General features: G+C 37.6%; 1 protein-coding gene across 2 annotated transcripts in view; it reads left to right on the forward strand.

Moving 5' to 3' along the window:
* Positions 1–19,384, forward strand: part of EXT1 (exostosin glycosyltransferase 1) — a 268,697-nt gene that overhangs the window by 230,915 nt on the left and 18,398 nt on the right. The window contains exons 2-6 of one of the 2 annotated variants that reach the window (XM_045561765.1): positions 3,035–3,128; positions 4,716–4,823; positions 8,916–9,035; positions 15,950–16,082; positions 18,513–18,631. In XM_045561765.1, coding sequence (XP_045417721.1) covers positions 3,035–3,128; positions 4,716–4,823; positions 8,916–9,035; positions 15,950–16,082; positions 18,513–18,631 — 574 coding nt within the window. The remainder of the gene's footprint in view (positions 1–3,034; positions 3,129–4,715; positions 4,824–8,915; positions 9,036–15,949; positions 16,083–18,512; positions 18,632–19,384) is intronic. The other variant, XM_045561766.1, reaches the window with a different exon arrangement.

The raw sequence follows: 19,384 nt of genomic DNA on the forward strand, positions 1-19,384 counted from the left end.
TTACTTTCTTGATGAGAGAGAGGGGGATGGAGAGCCCAGCCTTTCTGACTGTCCTGGGCCAGAGTAGAGCTTCCATGAGGCAGAGCTTGTCGGGCTTGGCAATGCAGCAGGTGATGGCCCGGATACCACGGACTCTTGCAGTTCTTGCCGAGGTTTGGTAGATTTTCTTGAACGAATGTTTCTCTATTTGTCATTATGCCCTTGGGACAATTTCCGGAGACTTTAAATAAATGTTTTTATAATTTTTATTAGTTAAATTATTGTTTTGCTGGGGAGAATATCAATAGGGCTCTTTGTGTTTATTCTGGAAGGCCTTCCAAAATCTCCTCTTGTAATACAAACACCCCCGGGAGATTTTATTAATACATCTTCAATTCAAGTCATCAGCATTTTCTGGTTGTCAGGTGATTCTTTGGTAGATCTAGCAACTAGAGAACAACTTTTCTGGACTACTTCTGTGGGAGTGGGCTAGTGTGATGCAGAATTTCTTGAAAGAATGATAAAATAAATCAATGTGTTTAAGCATCTAGAAGAAGATAGATGTGGAATGTGAGAGAGCAGCAAATTGGGCTGAGTGGGAGGGTACCAAACACGTGGCCAGCCTAGGACGATCGCCTGCACCACTTGTGGACGTCATTATTCCTTCAGTGAGAACACACTAATGATTCACAGGCTCGCTGTCCATAGAGCCCAAGAGAAAGGCTGGTTCATTGGCTGAGCATGCTTAGAATTTGGAGTGAAAATCATTGTTATGTGTGTATATGTTCTGTGTGTGTCTATATGAATACACACATGTTAGACACACATTGTGTACATATGAGCAGATATCTGTATATACATATGTACACACACATAATGGGCATGGAAACTTTCAAAGCAGTGGAATAAAAGGACATTCCTCTTTCTTCCCCTAAAACAATAACGTAGTAATCGAATGTTAAAACTAGATATTTAGTCATCTAGCCCAACTGGGTCATTTTGCAGGTGAAGAAACTGAGGCCCAGAAAGCTCATGTGTTTGTTCGTAGTCTCACCTACTGGGTTCCTAACTCCTACAAGGGTGAGTGCTTTTCCCACATCTCATATGACCTATTACGTGAATGAATGCAAGCGTCACTTGTGTCAACTTGATTTGCTATATCAGCAAATAATCCTTCTATTCAACCATTTAAAATCAGCACCCTACTATAACTATCATTTGAATTTTTCCTGTAAGTTTTCTGCCCTTCGTCTCCCTCTAACCATACCCTGAGTAAATTCTGCAACTGGCAACTTTGAAACTTGTTACAATCCAGAACTTTAATAGGGTTTTACATTTTTAGTAGCCTAATGATGAGGATGTAGGACCTTCTGTGCTAGTCCCCCAGGGCTTTCTATTCTGGGCATTTATTAAACTTTGCTGTAGTCTGAAGTATATTCGACCTTTCTGTATTAAAAAAATTCAATTTAAACTTTATACATATATTTGTGTGTGTGTGTGTGTATGTGTATACACATTTCCCTCTTCTCCATCTATTAGGGAGAGATTCAGACATAATCAACATTTAGACTTGAAGATACCAGTCAATTATTTTTCTGTATTTGGTGAGGAAAAAGAAGTAATTTATCCTCATAATTTAGGTTTTTTTAATTTAGCTAAATTTCAGCCTTCTTAAAAATCTTTTTTACTTTGAAGTCTATTTTGCAATTTAATTAATGCAGCAAGGGTTTTTTTATTTCACTCTCAATGGAGATAATCTTAATCCATTCACGGTGACCTTTTCTTGTGCAAATTAGTTGTACACGCTTGTTTAAGCAAATGGTCCTTTGCATGATGTCTCTTCTTAATGACGGGTTTATAATTGAAAATTGGCTTACTCCCATATGCCTAGTTTGTATGAGAATATAAAAATAGATGTGGACTTTAAAAATATAAATGTATATATCAATATCCCAAAAAGAAGAAGGAAGAACCCAGTGCCTTCAGGCTATGATTAAATTAGACTATTAGAGTCAGAGAATGCTGGTGACATATGCTACTGTCAAAGTCACACCTGTCTGCTCAGCATTGGAAGCTCTTGAAAAATGAGAGTGATTTCATCTTAGCTGTAAGAATCGGGGCCTTCACAGGACACAAGCCATCTCAAGTTTTCTTAAACTGATAATGTACTTGAAACTGTGTATGCAGGGATGTGTTTGTGGTAATCACTTTAAAAGTGACAGTCCTAAACAAAATGAAATGCTTTTTATCTTTCCTAAACTTCACTGGCATAAAGAAACGGGTGACACTCATGTTATGTTTTGTATTTTTTCAAAATGCAGAAACAGTGTAATAACATTAGATGGTATTTGAGTAAAAGAAACAATCATCTCTTCTGTAACCCAGTTTCCCATGCCCCTACTATTTAGGATTTTTTTTTTTTCTTTTCTCTTGCTATTCCTCTTTCGCCATTTCTTAGGCTAGCATCCTCCTACCTCACCTCTTATTTCTCCTATAAGTCATGTCAGCCATTTTTTTACAGGAATATTTCTTGGAATGTCCTTGATTAAATGCAGAAACTCCATCTTGAAGGAGAAAGCAAATGCTGTTTTGTGCTTGGGATAGAGGTTTTCTGAGTAGTTTTTAATAGCATAGATTTTGGGGAGGGTGGGGAACAAGAACAGTTAAAATTTTGCTAAATGTTGTTATGTTAAAGAGAAGAAGCAGTGGTTTATTTTTCTTTTTTAATCTATGGGGGCAACATATTTCACCAAGACACAAACATCTGATTTTGGAAGCAAAGACTGGGCAAGCCAAATTGTTGCTGGGACCATAAAACTCGTCTTTTTATGTACTGTTTGCAAAAGAGTACATAATGGCTTTGTTCAACATGATAGTTCACATTTTTTCTTTATGTAACAAGCCCCTTCCCTAAAATGCAAAAGTGAGAGCTGCCCGCCGTGCCTTTCCTGAGTTGCTCTGGGTAAATTTGAACACATGTGCACCCACCGATGGCCACCCCCCTCCCCATTCCTCATGGGGCTTCCTTTGCTGATTACACCTCCTCTCTTCCTAGGTATGATTATCGGGAAATGCTGCACAATGCCACTTTCTGTCTGGTTCCTCGTGGTCGCAGGCTTGGGTCCTTCAGATTCCTGGAGGCTTTGCAGGTAAGAGACCCTAAAACCTCCCCAGAAAAGGGCTGAGGATGAAGTCAGACTGGGTAGGTTTAACCTTATCACCTCTCCAGGGGTAGCAAAAGAAAAGGTGTGGTTTCCCTTGACAATCTGAAATTTTTCCCAAGAAAATCTGAAACATTTTTGGAAAGTGGAGAGTTGGGGGAGGATTTACTCCAAAGTCATCTTTGGACTTAAGAAAATTAAATGATTTTGCCACTAGGGAATGGTCATGTTTGCAAATAGAAGGTAGATCTGATTTGCCAACTTGGCCTACCAGGCAGGCTAGCTGGGCTCCTTGAAGGGGCTCTGCCCTTTTCCTGGAAGCCAATCCCAAGAGCAATGAAAAGAGTTTATTGTTGGTACTCCCCAAAGCAAAATTGTCTGTCTTGTCCCCATCTTGGTCATCATTCAGTTCCTTTAACTTCTTAAAGTGGTGTCCAATAGAGTGGTACTCACTTGGCCCAGCTATGCTGAGGCTCTGCAGTTCAGAGGTCCCGGCTCCAGCTCTGGAGCCTTTGTGAGAGTCTCTTGGCTCATCAACCTCACTCTGCAGACATGCTTTCTCCTGCTGAGACAACCATCCACATTTCCCACCTGGCAGGTGCATCTAGCCTTCTTTCGTTGCAAAGAAGAAGCATGCTCTCAACCTCTGCCATTCTCCACTCCTTGACTCCTGCTGCCACGTTCTTTCCTCCTCTGTGCCCTGCACTGTGCCTGAATCTGTGTGTTTGTTGCAATGCTTCATAACTTCCTGTCCCTGCCATGCTAACTGCAAATCATTCTGTCATGTCATAGACAGAAGAGCTGCCTTCTCTGAAAGTCTTTTCCAGTGCTCTCTGTGTGTTCTGCAAAGCATGTCAACACTAATGTTCTTTTAGTCTCCTGGGACGTGGCATGGAGAAAATTGTTCTCAAGTCTAGATTATGAGTTATTTGGAACTCACGTGTTGTCATTAGCCTACTGTTTCTTGGCTATTAGATCCCAACGCAAATAGTAAATTGGTATGGCTATGGTTTGGATCACTTCACACTGAAGGGAACAAGGTTCTGGTTTAGGTGTTTACAGAACAAAGGAAAGGTGAACACCATGTACTAGTTAAATCCACAAAATGCTATATAGGAATGCTGAGCTTTCTTGTGCTCCTTGTTGCTCATGACATGGGGATAAACCACTTTGCAAGTAGACTCGGGGCAGTTACATTGACAAAGCCGTTTACATTCAAGGCTGGTTTTATGCTCGGATTTTGTCGGTGCAAGCTTTTGTTACGTCAATAAAACTTCTCCAGTGAGTCCAGTCGTCTGTGTGGAAGTAAGGTCAGCCAAACCTGTGTCCTAGAATAGAAATGGAGTTTTAGCATTCTAGGGCAAGACTTGCAAATATTAAAATCTAGTCTGGGTACATACAACCTTCATGTGACTTGATCACTCATAAAAGCTAACTTTCCTCCTGGCCTGGGCAGTCCAGGATCCCTGCAATGTAGGAAATGCCAGTAATTGAACTTGCACTGATTTCACTCCTGATTGGAGCGGTTCCTGCTGCTGCTTTCCTCACACTCATGAAGTACCCTTCTTTGCACAGGCTGCCTGCGTCCCTGTGATGCTCAGCAATGGATGGGAGTTGCCATTCTCTGAAGTGATTAATTGGAACCAAGCTGCCGTCATAGGCGATGAGAGATTATTATTACAGGTAAGGAAGGGGCTGTGGCCTTCAGCAGATCAGCAGATTATTGCTGCCCCCGTCCAAACTTTCAAAGAAGATGAAATCCAAAAGGTCAGCTCTATAAAAGAAATTTTATCAGGAGAAAAGTGCCTGTGTCACAGTGAATATGAAGTCATTTAATGTGACATCGTTCACTTCCCAACACAAAATCTGGCCAGGTCCATGGACTATATTCTTCAAAGAAGTTGCAGGTGAAAACCATGAGCTTTGATTTGTGACAAGAGGTGTATCTCTACCCCCTCTACCCTCTAAAAATTCAGTAACTAGAATTTTTAGAAGTGACTCCAGAGAATTTTTATACTACCGGGCTAACTCATATTCCTTTTTCCTGTTTCTGCATTTGCCTGCAGATTAATTTTCAGAAACAGAGAGGTCTCTAGGGTTTGTTCTTGTAATTAATGTTATAATTCCTCAAATGATCCAGTCTGGGTACCTGAGCGAGTGTTATCTTTAGGATGTATATTTAAAAGTGCAGTCCCTAATAAAAGTCTGAACTGCTCAAGAGCTGCCTAGGGAGGGGCCATGGTACTCACAGAGAAATCCGAGGGCAGGAGTAGTCTCTAAGGATTTCTAAAGCCTTTTCTGCAGTCATGTTTTAGGTTCAACATAAATTGTCACACTCCTTTCTCTTCAAATTATAGAATATTTTAATGTTTTTCTTTTATGGCACTGTACACTTTATCTTTAAACTACCACAGGTATTTGTGGAATGATTTTTCTTTCAATTTCCTTGATTTCTTTATTTTTGTTTTTGTTTTCGATACCCAGAAAATTGAGTTTCTAACTGTGTTGTTGATTCCACTTCTGTGCTGCTAGCCAGTGTACCAGCTGGCTGGGGAAGCCATGCCGTCTTCTCCCTAATACAACAAGTGGAATATCTGCAACTGAGAGGGCTGTGGGTTAAGACAGCCACACTGACCACAGCTCCAGAATCAGTCCTTTTGTCTGGTACTCAGGTGTGTGATCTCAGTAGTTCCTGGGACCTCAGAAACAAAAGAAGAATATGTGATCTGGAATATGACAGAATCTTTTCATTTAGGAAACTCATCCTGTCCTAAATACAATTTGGTTTCTTAGGTGTTCATTGAGAAAGGGGTCTGGAGTTTTTGTGAAAAACAACATACGCCCATGATTCTCCATCATGATTCCTTAAGGAAATCCTTACAGAAACAGCGAGCAAGAGTTCTCCCCATGCAGAGAGAGTGTAAAATGATGCCTGAAGCATTTATTCATGAAAGGCCAAACAAAAATGATATGTGATGCTTTTCTATGTTGCCTTTTTCCTTCTTTTTATGTTTTTTTAAAGAATACATGATCATTAAAGGAAATTTGGAAAATAAAGGGGATTTAAAACATTAGGCATAATTTCTCCATTTTTATACCAATGCTCCTGTGAATTTGATATGAGTAAGGTGGGAGTTTGTCTTTGGTATGGAGAGCATTCCAGGATACTTAATTGTGGTTGGGCAGTTTCGACCATTTCATCAAAGTTGGTGGGTATTTCACCTTTTGAAGCAACTCTTTGGCTTGACTCTCAGGATGTTTTTCATTCCACCCACCCACCCAAACTTGCTGGTATTTTTCGCTTCTCATATGCAGTCTGTCTTTGCACAGCTGCCTCCATATTGAACAGCAACTGTACTGTCGTTAACAATGGTTTTAAAGAGTTGGCACCAAGCCCGAATGTCTGCTCTGGGAAATGTTTTTGTTATGTTACAATTTTTCATTTCCTGTTTTAGAACAGCTTGGATGTTTTTATTTGCATATATTCTTGTCATCATGTCACCAAGAGAGTTTAATGTGGCTTTCTTATATCTATTTTGGTGGATTCCATTAGTTTTGTTATCAAACATGACCTTTTATTAAGACTTCATTGAATTCTGCAACTTCTAAAACAATCTGGCCAAATTGGAATGAATTTATCATTTTCCCATACCTGTCTCTCAGGACAAGCAGATTAATAACCAATAGCCAAATGCCATTAAAACTTGGAACTCTGTCTTTTCAATCAATTGGAATTGTCTTCAAGAGCACTTTGCAGAGTACTGTCAGATACTTGTATCATATGCACAAACTGATAGAATGCATTGTACTTGATGTGGTAAGATCAAGATGTGGCTTATGTAAGACAGGAAAATGATATTGGTAGGCAAATCTGTGATATACCTTTTCTTCTTTCATAACCACAGCAGACTCAATTTTTTGAAGACTACATAGCAATGACAGCTTTAGGCATTTTTCTAATAGACTATTTCCTTGTGGTCACACTAAAACAGTGATGCCAACCTATATGACTCTTAGAAAATACCATTGACATTTAGAAGAGGGCATGATTATGAAAATTGAACAGCGTAATTTTTTCCAATCTTTCTTTGGCAATCTAGATAACATTCTCAGTGAGTAAATAAAAATAAATTTTCTTTGACTTGTCAAAGTTCTATGATGTGAATGGTTTCTCTATCTTCTTGATTTGACCTTGAACTCTAGTTTCAGGCTAATGTTTGCCTGCCAATGTTTCTCCTTTTCCTGTTTCTTCAGTGTTATGAATCCAGGTATACACTTTGGGATACAGATTTAGTGTCTGGTTTTGGGCATTGCCAAAGAAAGTGAGTAATTCTTGCTGTTCTTATTGTGAAGTAGTTTTATTTCTCCTCCTAAGGGGAGTCTTGAATCAAAAAAAAAATGTGCTACCAACTCCTTCCCCTCCAGTGGAGACTCAGTTACAGTCTTATCCAAATGCCATGGGTAACTTTCCTATTAAAGCAGCTAACAGAGCATTCCTCCTTCAGCCCAGGCTCCCGTGTCTGTCTGATTAGTCATACATTATGGAGGCAAGCATGCAGAAAGAGGTGAGCACAAAAGGGCAGTTGCTAATCACAAGGAATCTTCCCTTAAGAGCATAGACTCCATAAATGAAATAGACCTTGAACTGTAAGTGAAAATAGGGAGCAAGCCCAGAAAACTTACCAGAAACCCAGGAAGTACATTTCAGAGCTCCAGACACAAGCAAATTCCCATGCAGACATTAAGCAGTTGGTCCAGCTTTGAACAGCATTATCCTAATGTCAGTAATGATAATAGCGGTAATAATAAGCTATATTAATTAAGGTTCCCATGTTCTAGGCATCATGCTAAGCATTTATATAATCTTTATTACAACCTTACAACTTTAGTACTATATCCCCACTTTACAAATGAGGAAATTTAGTCTTTGAGAAGTCAACTAACTTGACCAAGGAAGCACAGCTAGTAAATGGTAGAGCCAAGAATCCCACTTTGGTCTGACTCCTGCGCTTAACCATTAAGCTGTATGGCTACTACAAAAAATGATATCCCTGTGGTGGCTTCAGACACTCGTATCCAATTCAGCTCTTATTTCTTGAATAACTACCACATAAAAGCCACTCTTCTAGCCTGAAAATATGTAGCAGGATGAACAGGACATAATACATCCTTCATCGTGTAGCCTGGTTAGCAGTGATGGCTAAACATATATGGTGTTTGAGAGATACAGTTAGACTGGGGTAAGAGTTGAAGCCAGAAAGAGAAATCTAGGGAGCAGAAAGTCTCAAGGGGTAAGAGAGGAGGTATGTGCACATAAAAATGACTGACCCTAGCAGCAGGTTGGCTGGGGAGGCTCACAGACATTCTCTAAAAAATCCTTTTACAGATATTTTGTAGTTCCTGGGGTGACAGATCTTAGAAGTGCTTGGGGGATAAAGTCTTTTGGTCCTTCCCCAGGACTTATAGCTCCTCCTCTGAAAAATTTGGTTGTCCATGTACAGGGTTGAGGATTTCTAGAAACAGCAGGTGTGACTATAGGAATACCCTAAGCAACTGATAAGTTGCTACTGTAATCTTACAGGTGAACTATAACTTTCATGCATCAAAGGCTGATTCTCAGTAGGTGCAATTTGTATCTGACACTTTTTAGGGTCATTCCAACATTGGGTCTTAACGCTATGTAGAATAAAAGCCTAACCCAGTTGGGTTATTTTGATCAAATACCATCTCTTTGTTTTACAGTTATAATTCCTATATGTTCACCTTGCGTTACAGATTCCTTCTACAATCAGGTCTATTCATCAGGATAAAATCCTAGCACTTAGACAGCAGACACAATTCTTGTGGGAGGCTTATTTTTCTTCAGTTGAGAAGATTGTATTAACTACACTAGAGGTAAGTGAGACCGCATGGCCCTTGTTCTTGAATAATGGTCCTTTATGTACTTCTCTCAGCCTCTGTTTTGCTGTGTGAGTGGTCAAATGCGGCAAAACCAAATTTTCTATCCTCAGATATGTTGGTTAACCCCTTGTACCTGCTTTGCCATGCCTAAGCAAATAAATACCCCCATTCCTGACACTCCACAGAGGAAAACCAACATGGGGAGAAATTATACTCCTTGAAATAGATTGGCTCTATCTTACATCATTTCAGAAATATGTGGGTAATAACGGTCTTCCTGTCATTCACACTCAATGGCATCTTTTGAAGACATATTTCTGGAGTCCATTTAGAAAAAAGATAGTGACCAATGGTAGGGAAAATCCTCTACCATTCTGTAAGTGTGAATAGTTGACTGGGTACCACAGTCCAGTGACATTGAGGGGCAACAAAATTAATTCTCAAGATGTAAATGCAACCCAACCAACCAGGATCAATGTTGCAAAGTTATATTAAGAGGATCAGGATTGCACCCATGTGGTGCGGAAAGTGTTAAACTTTATGAAAGCAGGAAATCTTTCAGGCAGATGGGTGCCCATCTTTAAGTTGCTTTTTTTAAAGCAGGAAGAAAAAAGAAAAGGAAGCATGGAGATGATTAAAACCTTTGGAAATAGAGCAGATAGCGATGGCCTGAGGCCACACCAAAGTAGCACAAAGAGCTAAGACAATATTTAGAAAACTGCACACTCATGAATTACAGGCTCCAGGGAAGGAGAGCAGAGATCCTCTGGCGAGGTGACTCTGAGGAGTCCGGAAAATGAGGTGGGGACATTTGTGGCCTCACTTTTGGGGAGTTTACTTTGGAAAAGTGATTACTGCTCTGAAAGCTAATGTAATTTGGAGCATACACTGGCGAAGTCTGAGTAATACCAAGGAAACTGAAGTCACCCCGTTTGGTCCACGTTGCTGTTTTCTTGCCATCCTGAGTATCAGAGTCCGTGCCGGTCGTGTCCCAGGCACACCTGAGCACTGATCTGTCCCGAGCCCAGCTTGGGCTCCTGCTCTCATCCCAGGGCAAACTCTGGTCAGTGTCTTCTCTGGCAAGTGTGCTTTTCTTTCATCCTGGACTGGGTGTAAAAGACTGTTTAGGACCCAAGCCCAATCCCCATGAAGGGGACAGGATCATAATGGCTTCGAAGGGCCTCTTTCCTATAAGCCAACATTTCTTATCCTCCAGAAACATTCTCCTCGATTAAAATCGATTGAGTTGTCCCTCTGTTCATAGCAGCAGATTTGAATATTTTATCGAGTCTATTCTTTTCTTTAATCCTGTTCTCCACCCAAAATCCTTCCTAGGCCCTTCTTAAAGAAAGGTTAATATTAATTTTTTTTCTTGTTGGAGAGTGCTTTTTACCAAAAAAGTACATGTTCATTTTAAAAAATAATGGAAAATACTTAAAGCATAAAAAATAAAATAATTTACCCATACAAAGCCACTGTTGACCTATGTTATCTATACAAACATATATATTTGTTTTTTATATGTAAATTTAAAATTTATTGTAAATTTTAGTTTTAAAATGAGTCTTTCTATACTTGCATTGTAACTTGTTTTTCTGCTTAATAATATGTTAATATTTTCTCATGTTATTAGATTTCTGTTACATTTATTGACTACATAATATTCCATTTATAATATAATTTAATTATTTAAATTAATCCCCAAATTAGGCACATTCTAGTTGTTTCTGATTTTTCATCATTATACACATCATTGAAGCAAATAGTTTCAAAGCAGATTTAAGATTATTTCCTTAGGATAAATTCCTTGAATTCGAAGTCCTGGTTCAAAGAATATGCCAAATGCTGAGATTTCTAATATGATTTGTCAGTTTTCCTGCAATAGAACTGAATGAATTTATACTTCCACCAGCTTATCTGAGAGGAACTGTTTTGATTATTTTAGTTTTTTTCACTGATACTAGACATTGTATCTTTAAAAAGGATAAATCTTTTTGAAAATTTTTGTTTCTTAGTATATCAATAAAAATGAATCTTTTCTATGTATTTCTTGTTCAGGCAACTTACAAAGAAATACAGATGGCCATAATATTGTTCAGTTTTCTTCTCACTAACTTTTAAGAACTTACTATATTAAAAACATTAACCCCTTGAGTCTTTTGTTGCAAATGTTGTCCCTCAATTTGCGATACTCTTTCTGTTTTGTTTAGGATTGGGCAATTTTTTCATCTGTAGCTTCTCCATTTGCTACTGTTTCAAAAAGATTTTTTGACCTATATTTTTATTTATATATGTATACATAAACACACATACTTATATTTTTCCAGTACTTTCATGATTAAGTATTTACCTTTAGCTATTTAACTATTTAATCCAATTTACTTTTATATATGAAAATCTAACTTTTTTAAAAAAAATACAAATTTTTGTCTTGTCTTAAAACATCTTTTAAGTTACTCTTTCCTCAGTGTTTTCATATGCTACTGTTATGTATCTTTGGGTTGTTTCTGACCTTTTAATTCTGTCCTATTAGTTGTTCATCTGTAATAAATACATCTAGATGATGTTATGATTTTTTTCACCCAAATATATGGGGAACCTCTATTTACTTAAGCAATCTGTTATTGTTTATTATTAATGTTGTTTCTAATTTTTTTATCGATAACTATGTCTTTATCCAGTCATTGACTTTCTGTATGTATCTTATTGTACATCTCTGTCTGTTTCTTTAGGATGGAGTCCCTAAAGTGAAATTACTGAGCCAAAGCGTCTAGGCGTTTCTAAGGCTCATAATATATTTTGCCAAATTGCTCTTCAAAAAAGTTGTATCAACCTAGACTCTCTCAGCTGTCTGGGGGAGACCCTCTCATGCTGTACTTTTGTCGACCTTACAGATCATAATTAAAACATACACATATACAACTTTGCTAATTTGCCAGATGAAAGATGGTGTCTCATTAATTACATTTCTTTTGAGTATGGTTTGTCGCATAGATCTGGTCTCTCGCCTATTAAGTTAACAGTGCTCAATTATCCTGTAATAACAGTTGGATGTGTTACATTCATCAGAATAGGATCTTAAGTCAAGCTGTTTTCATCTCCCTACCTGAAAAGGCCTTTTCCTGCTTGAGTTTAAGTTATGCAATCTTTTAGCAACACGGTTGTTTTTTTAAAACACTAAAAACCATGTACTTCATTCAAATTTATAGCAACTGTCAAATTTCCTTATATAGTTCCAAGATTAGATTGTAACAATTTGACCTTTCAACCAAATTGCATGAGAGAGACTATCCAGTTACCCAAAATAATTTAGAACTCAGATTACCCCAGAATACAACATAATCAGAAAAGCAGGGAAAATAGCAGAAAATGCCATCCACGTGCACAGAGCCAGTGTGTTTATAAGAACAATTTAAGTATCACATATAAAAAGTGCCCACTTGGCTTAGAACTTAGATGATATTTGTTATTTGGTTACTGCTGTTGCTCCCAAGGTATGAGAATAATTCAATTACCCTTAGGCAGTACAGACCTGAGGATCCTTTGCTCAGTATGTTCTATACTCAGACTCTGGAACTCTGTATTCTTTTCCTTGCTTGATATATTCTGGGCCATGGGAATAGGATTACTGGGGCTTTAGAGATTATGATCCCTAGGGTTATGGGTAGTGCTTAGACACATTGGAAAACAGGATACCTCATCTTCTCTTCAATGCCAAGGTCAAGTTGTTAATAAATTTCATTGTACAGAACTCTGTTAGTTTTTCCAGTCTGATTGAAATTTCCTAATGCTGCATCCTAGTAATAAGGAGCTATTTAATCAGTGCTAGGCTCTTTAGAGCTCAGTTTTTGTGTGCAAATTGAGAAGTAACAATGGGGACAGTGATGAAATACTGCAAAGACAGTGTTTCTTCATGGATTCTATTATTTGTCAGAATATTGCACAATAATCTAGCATTAAGGATTGAATCATAGGAGCTTAGTCATAATCAAGGTGAGTGAAAGAAAAGTGCATGAAATTATAATAATATATGAAAACAGCTGATGGTAGCTAGGAAGGCACATATTTAGTGGAATTTTATGAAGTATGCTCTATTTTCCTCTTCAGTTATCTAATCATACACATTCAAACCATAGTATTGCAGATGCTATTATACAATGATATTTTAAAATCAATGAGATAATGGAAATAGAAGATTGCTTTTGGCTTAGAGTGAGGTGGCATATGGTGGCACTGTGTGTGTTAGGCTATGTTGCTTTGGTCAAAAGAGTAAGTCAGGGCCACAGAGAATGACTAACTCGTAACCAATAGTCCATTATTTTGAAAAACAGATGGCACATAAAAAATAAAAATAAGCAGCCAGTTATTCTTCCCTTTGAATTCACATTAATTAGAAATATCGTCTTTATCGAGGGTGACATTTGGGACCATAACAAAAAGAAATCTCATGTTATGTGTATGTGTGTGTTTTGTGTGTATGTGTGTATTGATTTTCTTTATAGCCAAAGTAGTATCCAGCCTTTAAATGTGATGTCTTCTTCCACAACAATAAAGAATAAGCACTAAGTGCCTTGAAAAGCTTCTGGGAGCTCTTCAGTATAGTGATAGGGGTAATTAGAAAGGGAAAAAATTATCTTTTTATTTGGTGAAATGAGATCCATACCCTTTCAAACTTTTGAGAAGGCAAGTTGATAGAAACCTCTTAGAAAGACACTTGGCAGTACTTATGAGCAGCCTTACAAGTATTCATACCCTTTGACAAAGTCCTAAAGAATTTATCCTGAATGTGGAAAAATTGTATTCATAAATACATTCATTGCTTTCCATGGAAAAATTGCCCTATTGTTGCTCATTTAGGACAAGTAAACCATGAATACCATTAATAATATAGAAAAATATCTAAGATATTATAGCTATGCAAAAGTGGAAAAACCAGTGCTTAGAAAATGAATACAGGAATGAGATTTTGCTAAGGCCAAAAATAAAAAGTATAAAAACTTAGGCAGCTATTCTTAAGTTCTGAGAGGCCATTATAATTAATGTGATGTTTATTGTTTTATTACAAATGACAAAAGTAATACACAAAGGTGGCAAATTGTTTGATCCAGGTTAAATTCAACATTTGATATTGTTCTCATGCCTGTACTGATATCTTTCTATCAAGATCTGTTTGAAGACAGTATAAAATGCTTATTGGTATTTCAGAAGAGTGCTGCTATATCTTGTTATCATAGCCTTGAATTTTAAAAGATAAAAATGTTGTGATATTGAACCAAAAAGATAGTCTATGACAATGAGAAGCATACCATGCAGGACTCAACGTGAATGATGGCCCACTTTATGACAGCTCTGAGTTCCATGTCACTTGTCTGTAGGTTGGATTTACAATGCTGTCTATTGTCAATTTATTCTGTGTCTTGATATCCAAACTTATTTAAGTGACCACATGCTGAAAGGTACATAAATTTGGAGAGCAAAAAAGGGAAGATCTAAATGAAAAACTATAAAGGGAAATAGACGGTAGATTTGGAAAGTACAAATAATAAAAAACTAGATTAAATGTTATACAAAGTAAAATTGCTAGCCTTGGAAAACCGCTTCACAACCATGACAATTTTCATATAATTACTGCCTAGACAACAGCATTTTAACACATCCCTGTTGTACCACAAACAGTAAACATCAATATTTTAGCTAGGTTCCTGAAATCTCCACCAAATTTGAAATCTTTACCCAGCTATATAAAATTGGCAAATTTGATCTGAGTGAAAGATAAAATGTAGAAATCATTGAACTAAGTTATTTGAGTTCTTCTGAATTTCTTCCTTGCTTCCTTCCTTCTCTCTCATTAGGAAAATAAACATGATAAGATTTTCTAAGATAAATGTAGCCCACTTTATTACCTATTCACCATGTGGGATGAGATGAGGATGTTAATAATCTTAGCAAATAATAAAACTCCATTTAAAATGGTCTGTGCTTAAAATCACATTGCATCAAATGTGGACCTGGAATTGGTGATTTAGATCTTAAATCCCTTAAGACTTATAGCAGGATTTTTCTTTTTTTAAAATACAAGAAAAAAAAATTGATGAAAACGTAAAATTCTGTATTGAGTTAATTATTTGCCAAATCATATCTTAATGAGTGGATGGTATAATTACAAGAATTTGAAAGTCACAGAGAGAAAGCTATAAAGTGGACTAATCACATTCAACTGACAAATCATTCAAGATGAATGTTTGACTTTAAATGTAGAATTTAATGATCTGCAAGGTCCCAAAGTCCAAAGAAACTAATGAACTAGCTTGGCTATTATTAGTCTTCATATGCCATGGTTCTTGTCCTGTTAATGGAGGATGTTTTCAGCAATTGTTAACTCACTACTTTATGAGATGAAATACAGAAAAACTTCAGTAACCAGTACCCAAAGTCCTACAGTTCACTTTGAAAGGAAAATGAAATATGATAAGCAAATAAATCTACCTCCTGGATCAAAGGAACAGACCCAAACCTCCACAGCTTCTAGAAAGTGTCATGTCTTCAATAAGCTTGGCAGATCTTCCTGATATAATTCTGGAACTACTGCTAGATGCTTAACTATCAAGGGAAGACTAACTCTTCTCCGTAGTCTATTTTGAAATGAACTCATTATTATAGAAAGACAAGATAGCATTTATGGTTTAACTAAAGTTTACTCAGGAAATTTGGCCATAATTCCTTCCTTTCCCCTACTTTTTTTCATTGCTCCATCACTCTCTCTGTCTTGCTTACATTTTCATCTGGAGAATGAGGGTGGGATAGAGTCACTACTCTGAGTGCTGTCATCCTTCAAATTTGCCTTAAGCATGACTCTTACCAAATATCAGGGTCTCTTCCTCACCACATGCTATGGTTTTGTTTTCTAGATTATTCAGGACAGAATATTCAAGCACATATCACGTAACAGTTTAATATGGAACAAACATCCTGGAGGATTGTTCGTACTACCACAGTATTCATCTTATCTGGGAGATTTTCCTTACTACTATGCTAATTTAGGTAAGTGAATTCCTTCCAGGGAGCTGCCCTCGTTTACCCCTAAGATGTCGTACACAACTAAATCCCTTTGATTCTTTGATTTTGTGATAGGGTCTAACAGGCTATATTGGAGATTGCTTTCTAGAGTCATGTTATAATGACATGTCAGGTTCAAGAATTATAAATCCAGCAGAGCATTGCAAAATGAAAAACAAAACAACTTTTTTTTTTATCTGAGCAGCTACACTTTATATTTAGTAATTTCTTTTTGAGAAATAGGCTTCCTGAATTATGGATCATTTTGAACATAGCAATGGGTTAGCTATAATTTTAAGCTCATCATATATAAGATGAAGCTAGAAGAGTTCTCTCTAATTTTTTTTCCCACTATCCCAACATCTCTATCCTATACCAAATAAACACTGAATAAGGGGAAAGGAAAAATAAGAATATATGACAAGAGCAGATTTATTTATTCTTTCAGCACTTATTATGCTCCTCTTAAATGCTAAGCTAATGTGTGCTAAAAATAAAAAGTCAAATAAGATACAGTCTCTGCTCTCAAGCAGTCTTTAGTCTAATCACAATAGGGAAAAGGAAATGGCAGAGGTATAAAGCTCTACAAAGGGCTACTGTTACTGCCTTAGACATTGGTGTATTTGGAGCCACAGTTGTTCTCATGTTAGTAATATCTTAGACATTTCAACTCCTTTACAGTTCCAAACTTGAGAAACCCTGGGATAGTAAAGCATCTTTCTTTCAAGTTGATGTGGCAAAAAGACTCAAGATTTTCTACCAAAATGCTATTGTTTTCCATAACAATGTCTTCCTTTTTTGCGTGGTGTATATGAACTTGAAACTGATAAGATGAAACCTAAAGAAATTCATGGCCTGAAGCATCAATCCCAGTGACAAAGAGCCTTTTAATCCAACCAAACATGTGATGGGGACCATATCTAATTTAGTGAATGGTCCATGTTGGGTAACATCTTTAGAATTTAGTAATGTTAGATTAAGGCTGTAGTTGATACTAATTTCTATATATTTTGGAGCACTGAGATCTTCATTTGGGGTAAGCACATTAGAGGTGTGTAAATGATGCTTCTTGAACTATTACAGGAAAATCTAAAAGCAGTGACTTGTTCTTACTGTTAAAAATGCAGTCCTTCAAACGTGGTTATTCTTCTTACCTGGCAAAACTTCGAATGTGTATCTAGATGTTGGGAAGGTTAACTTCTTTCTAACATACAATTAAAGTGCTACTGGATGATATAATTTTCTCTATAAGACATTTGTATAATCCTTTAATATACATAGTCTGATTCTAACCTTTATCCCTTCAATACCAAGGCTTAACTTGTGTGTCCCTGCACTCTCTCATTCACATTTAAGCTATTAATGTGCCAAATTAGAAGGTCTAAACAAATGAAGTTTTAAAAGGCTCCTTAACCTGTCTAATTTCTTAGTGAGTCCTTGTGGGAAAACTCTTTGGGGAGAAGCCATCTCACTTCTCTCTCTTTGGTGGCAATGGTTGTTTTGCATATTTATCATCCTTTTTCACCTAGGGCTTCAGAGCTCTCAGTTGGCAGAAGTCTGCATCACATACTTTTTCTCTCAGCCATGTCACTGCCATGCAAAGAAGAGATTCTTAGAGTATGGGGGCTTCCTCTCCAAAACAGTAATGGTGAGGACCAGAGTGGTGGTGGTGGTGAGGATGGGGATGATGATAGCAGCTAACACTCACAGAGTACTTACTATTGGGGTCCTATTCTAAGTGTTTTGTATGCACTAACGTATTTAATGCAATTCTCATAATAGCTGCATAAGTTTGGTACTATTACCGTGAGGCCTGTTTCACAGTGTGGAAACAGAGTTAAGTAATCTTTCTAAGGTCCCACCACCACTCTGGCAGAATCGCAATTCAAACCTAGACAGTCAGACCTTGGTGTTCTTTTAACCTTTCCCACTAACTAGTTATTATTTGCAATACTCTTAGGCAAAACCCTTTCATTACATAATTAAGAATAAGATGCATGCAAATACCCTGGGAAAGGTAGCACGTTTAGTTCAATCCATGCGAAGACAGAAGTGACTAGAGTAGAACCTTTCTTGAGAGTGCTGACTGAGGCATGTGTGTGTGTGTGTTTGTGTGTTTGTGTATGTGTGTATTTAGACACTCGGTATAGAAACATCACCAAGGGAGGCAAAGGATGTCAAAGGAAGAATCTGGAAATGGACATTAATCTGGAAGGTATTGAGGTCTGTAGACTCAGGCGGTAGTTAACTAGCAGCTTTTCACCTTGTTTTTGTCCTGTCAGGACATAAGAAGTGAGGGGAAAACATGCTAGGAGGGAACATTAGCTCCAGGGTGAGCAGTGGAGCAAGGAGAAATCATTTTCTAAGTCTTGTTTTCTGGTGCTTCATTAGGCTCCTCTCTCCTTTTAATTTCAGGTTTAAAGCCCCCCTCCAAATTCACTGCAGTCATCCATGCAGTGACCCCCCTGGTCTCTCAGTCCCAGCCAGTGTTGAAGCTTCTCGTGGCGGCAGCCAAGTCCCAGTACTGTGCCCAGGTGAGTGGGAGGTTGACAAAGCAGCCCCTGTCTGCTCCAGCTGAGTGGGCCAGAGACTCCTGGCTCCGCACCTGCTACACCCTCACTCCCCGGGACTCCCTGCGACTCCCCTTTCATTTGTCATGCCTCGTTATGCCCTTTCCGTCCACCCAGAAGTTCTTGGAAGTGAAATCTGGCACAAGGAAGGGGTGGGTTACAGAGAGAACCTTTGCACTGGTGTAAGGTTAAAAATACATATATACGTATACACCAACACATTCTGTAAGGAATGTATAAGCACATGATTTTGTTTTTAAATGTCAAAAATGATGAAGTGACATCAGAAAGGCCCCTAGGAGGACCCAGGAAACTAAGTGTCAATAGAAGAAACAGACTTGTTGGTGTCAGGAAGTGTCAACGTTTATGTCACCGCAACCATGACTAATTATAAAACTGGGAGCAGAAGATTATGTCTATGATAACAATATTTTCCAAATCAGTATCACTCCCATGCTCCAAGGGTGGTTTTTCTGATTTGTAAATTAGTTTATACAAGAAGGTTTACAGATGAGGAAAGAATTAAATCATGAAAGTGTGCATTTTTTAACTAAATGCCTTTATTGGAAATTATAAAGTCATATAAAATCAGCAGCCATTCTAGAGAATGCAAAACATGAGCTCATCCTAGTTCTATCTTGAATTCTTTTATTTCTCCCACGTTGCGCAAGTTCATAGCAGATGTTCAGATGTTCTGTATACATTTTTATTTAATTT

This window comes from Lemur catta, chromosome 9, assembly GCF_020740605.2.
Source record: "Lemur catta isolate mLemCat1 chromosome 9, mLemCat1.pri, whole genome shotgun sequence".
In the NCBI taxonomy this organism is placed as follows: domain Eukaryota; kingdom Metazoa; phylum Chordata; class Mammalia; order Primates; family Lemuridae; genus Lemur; species Lemur catta.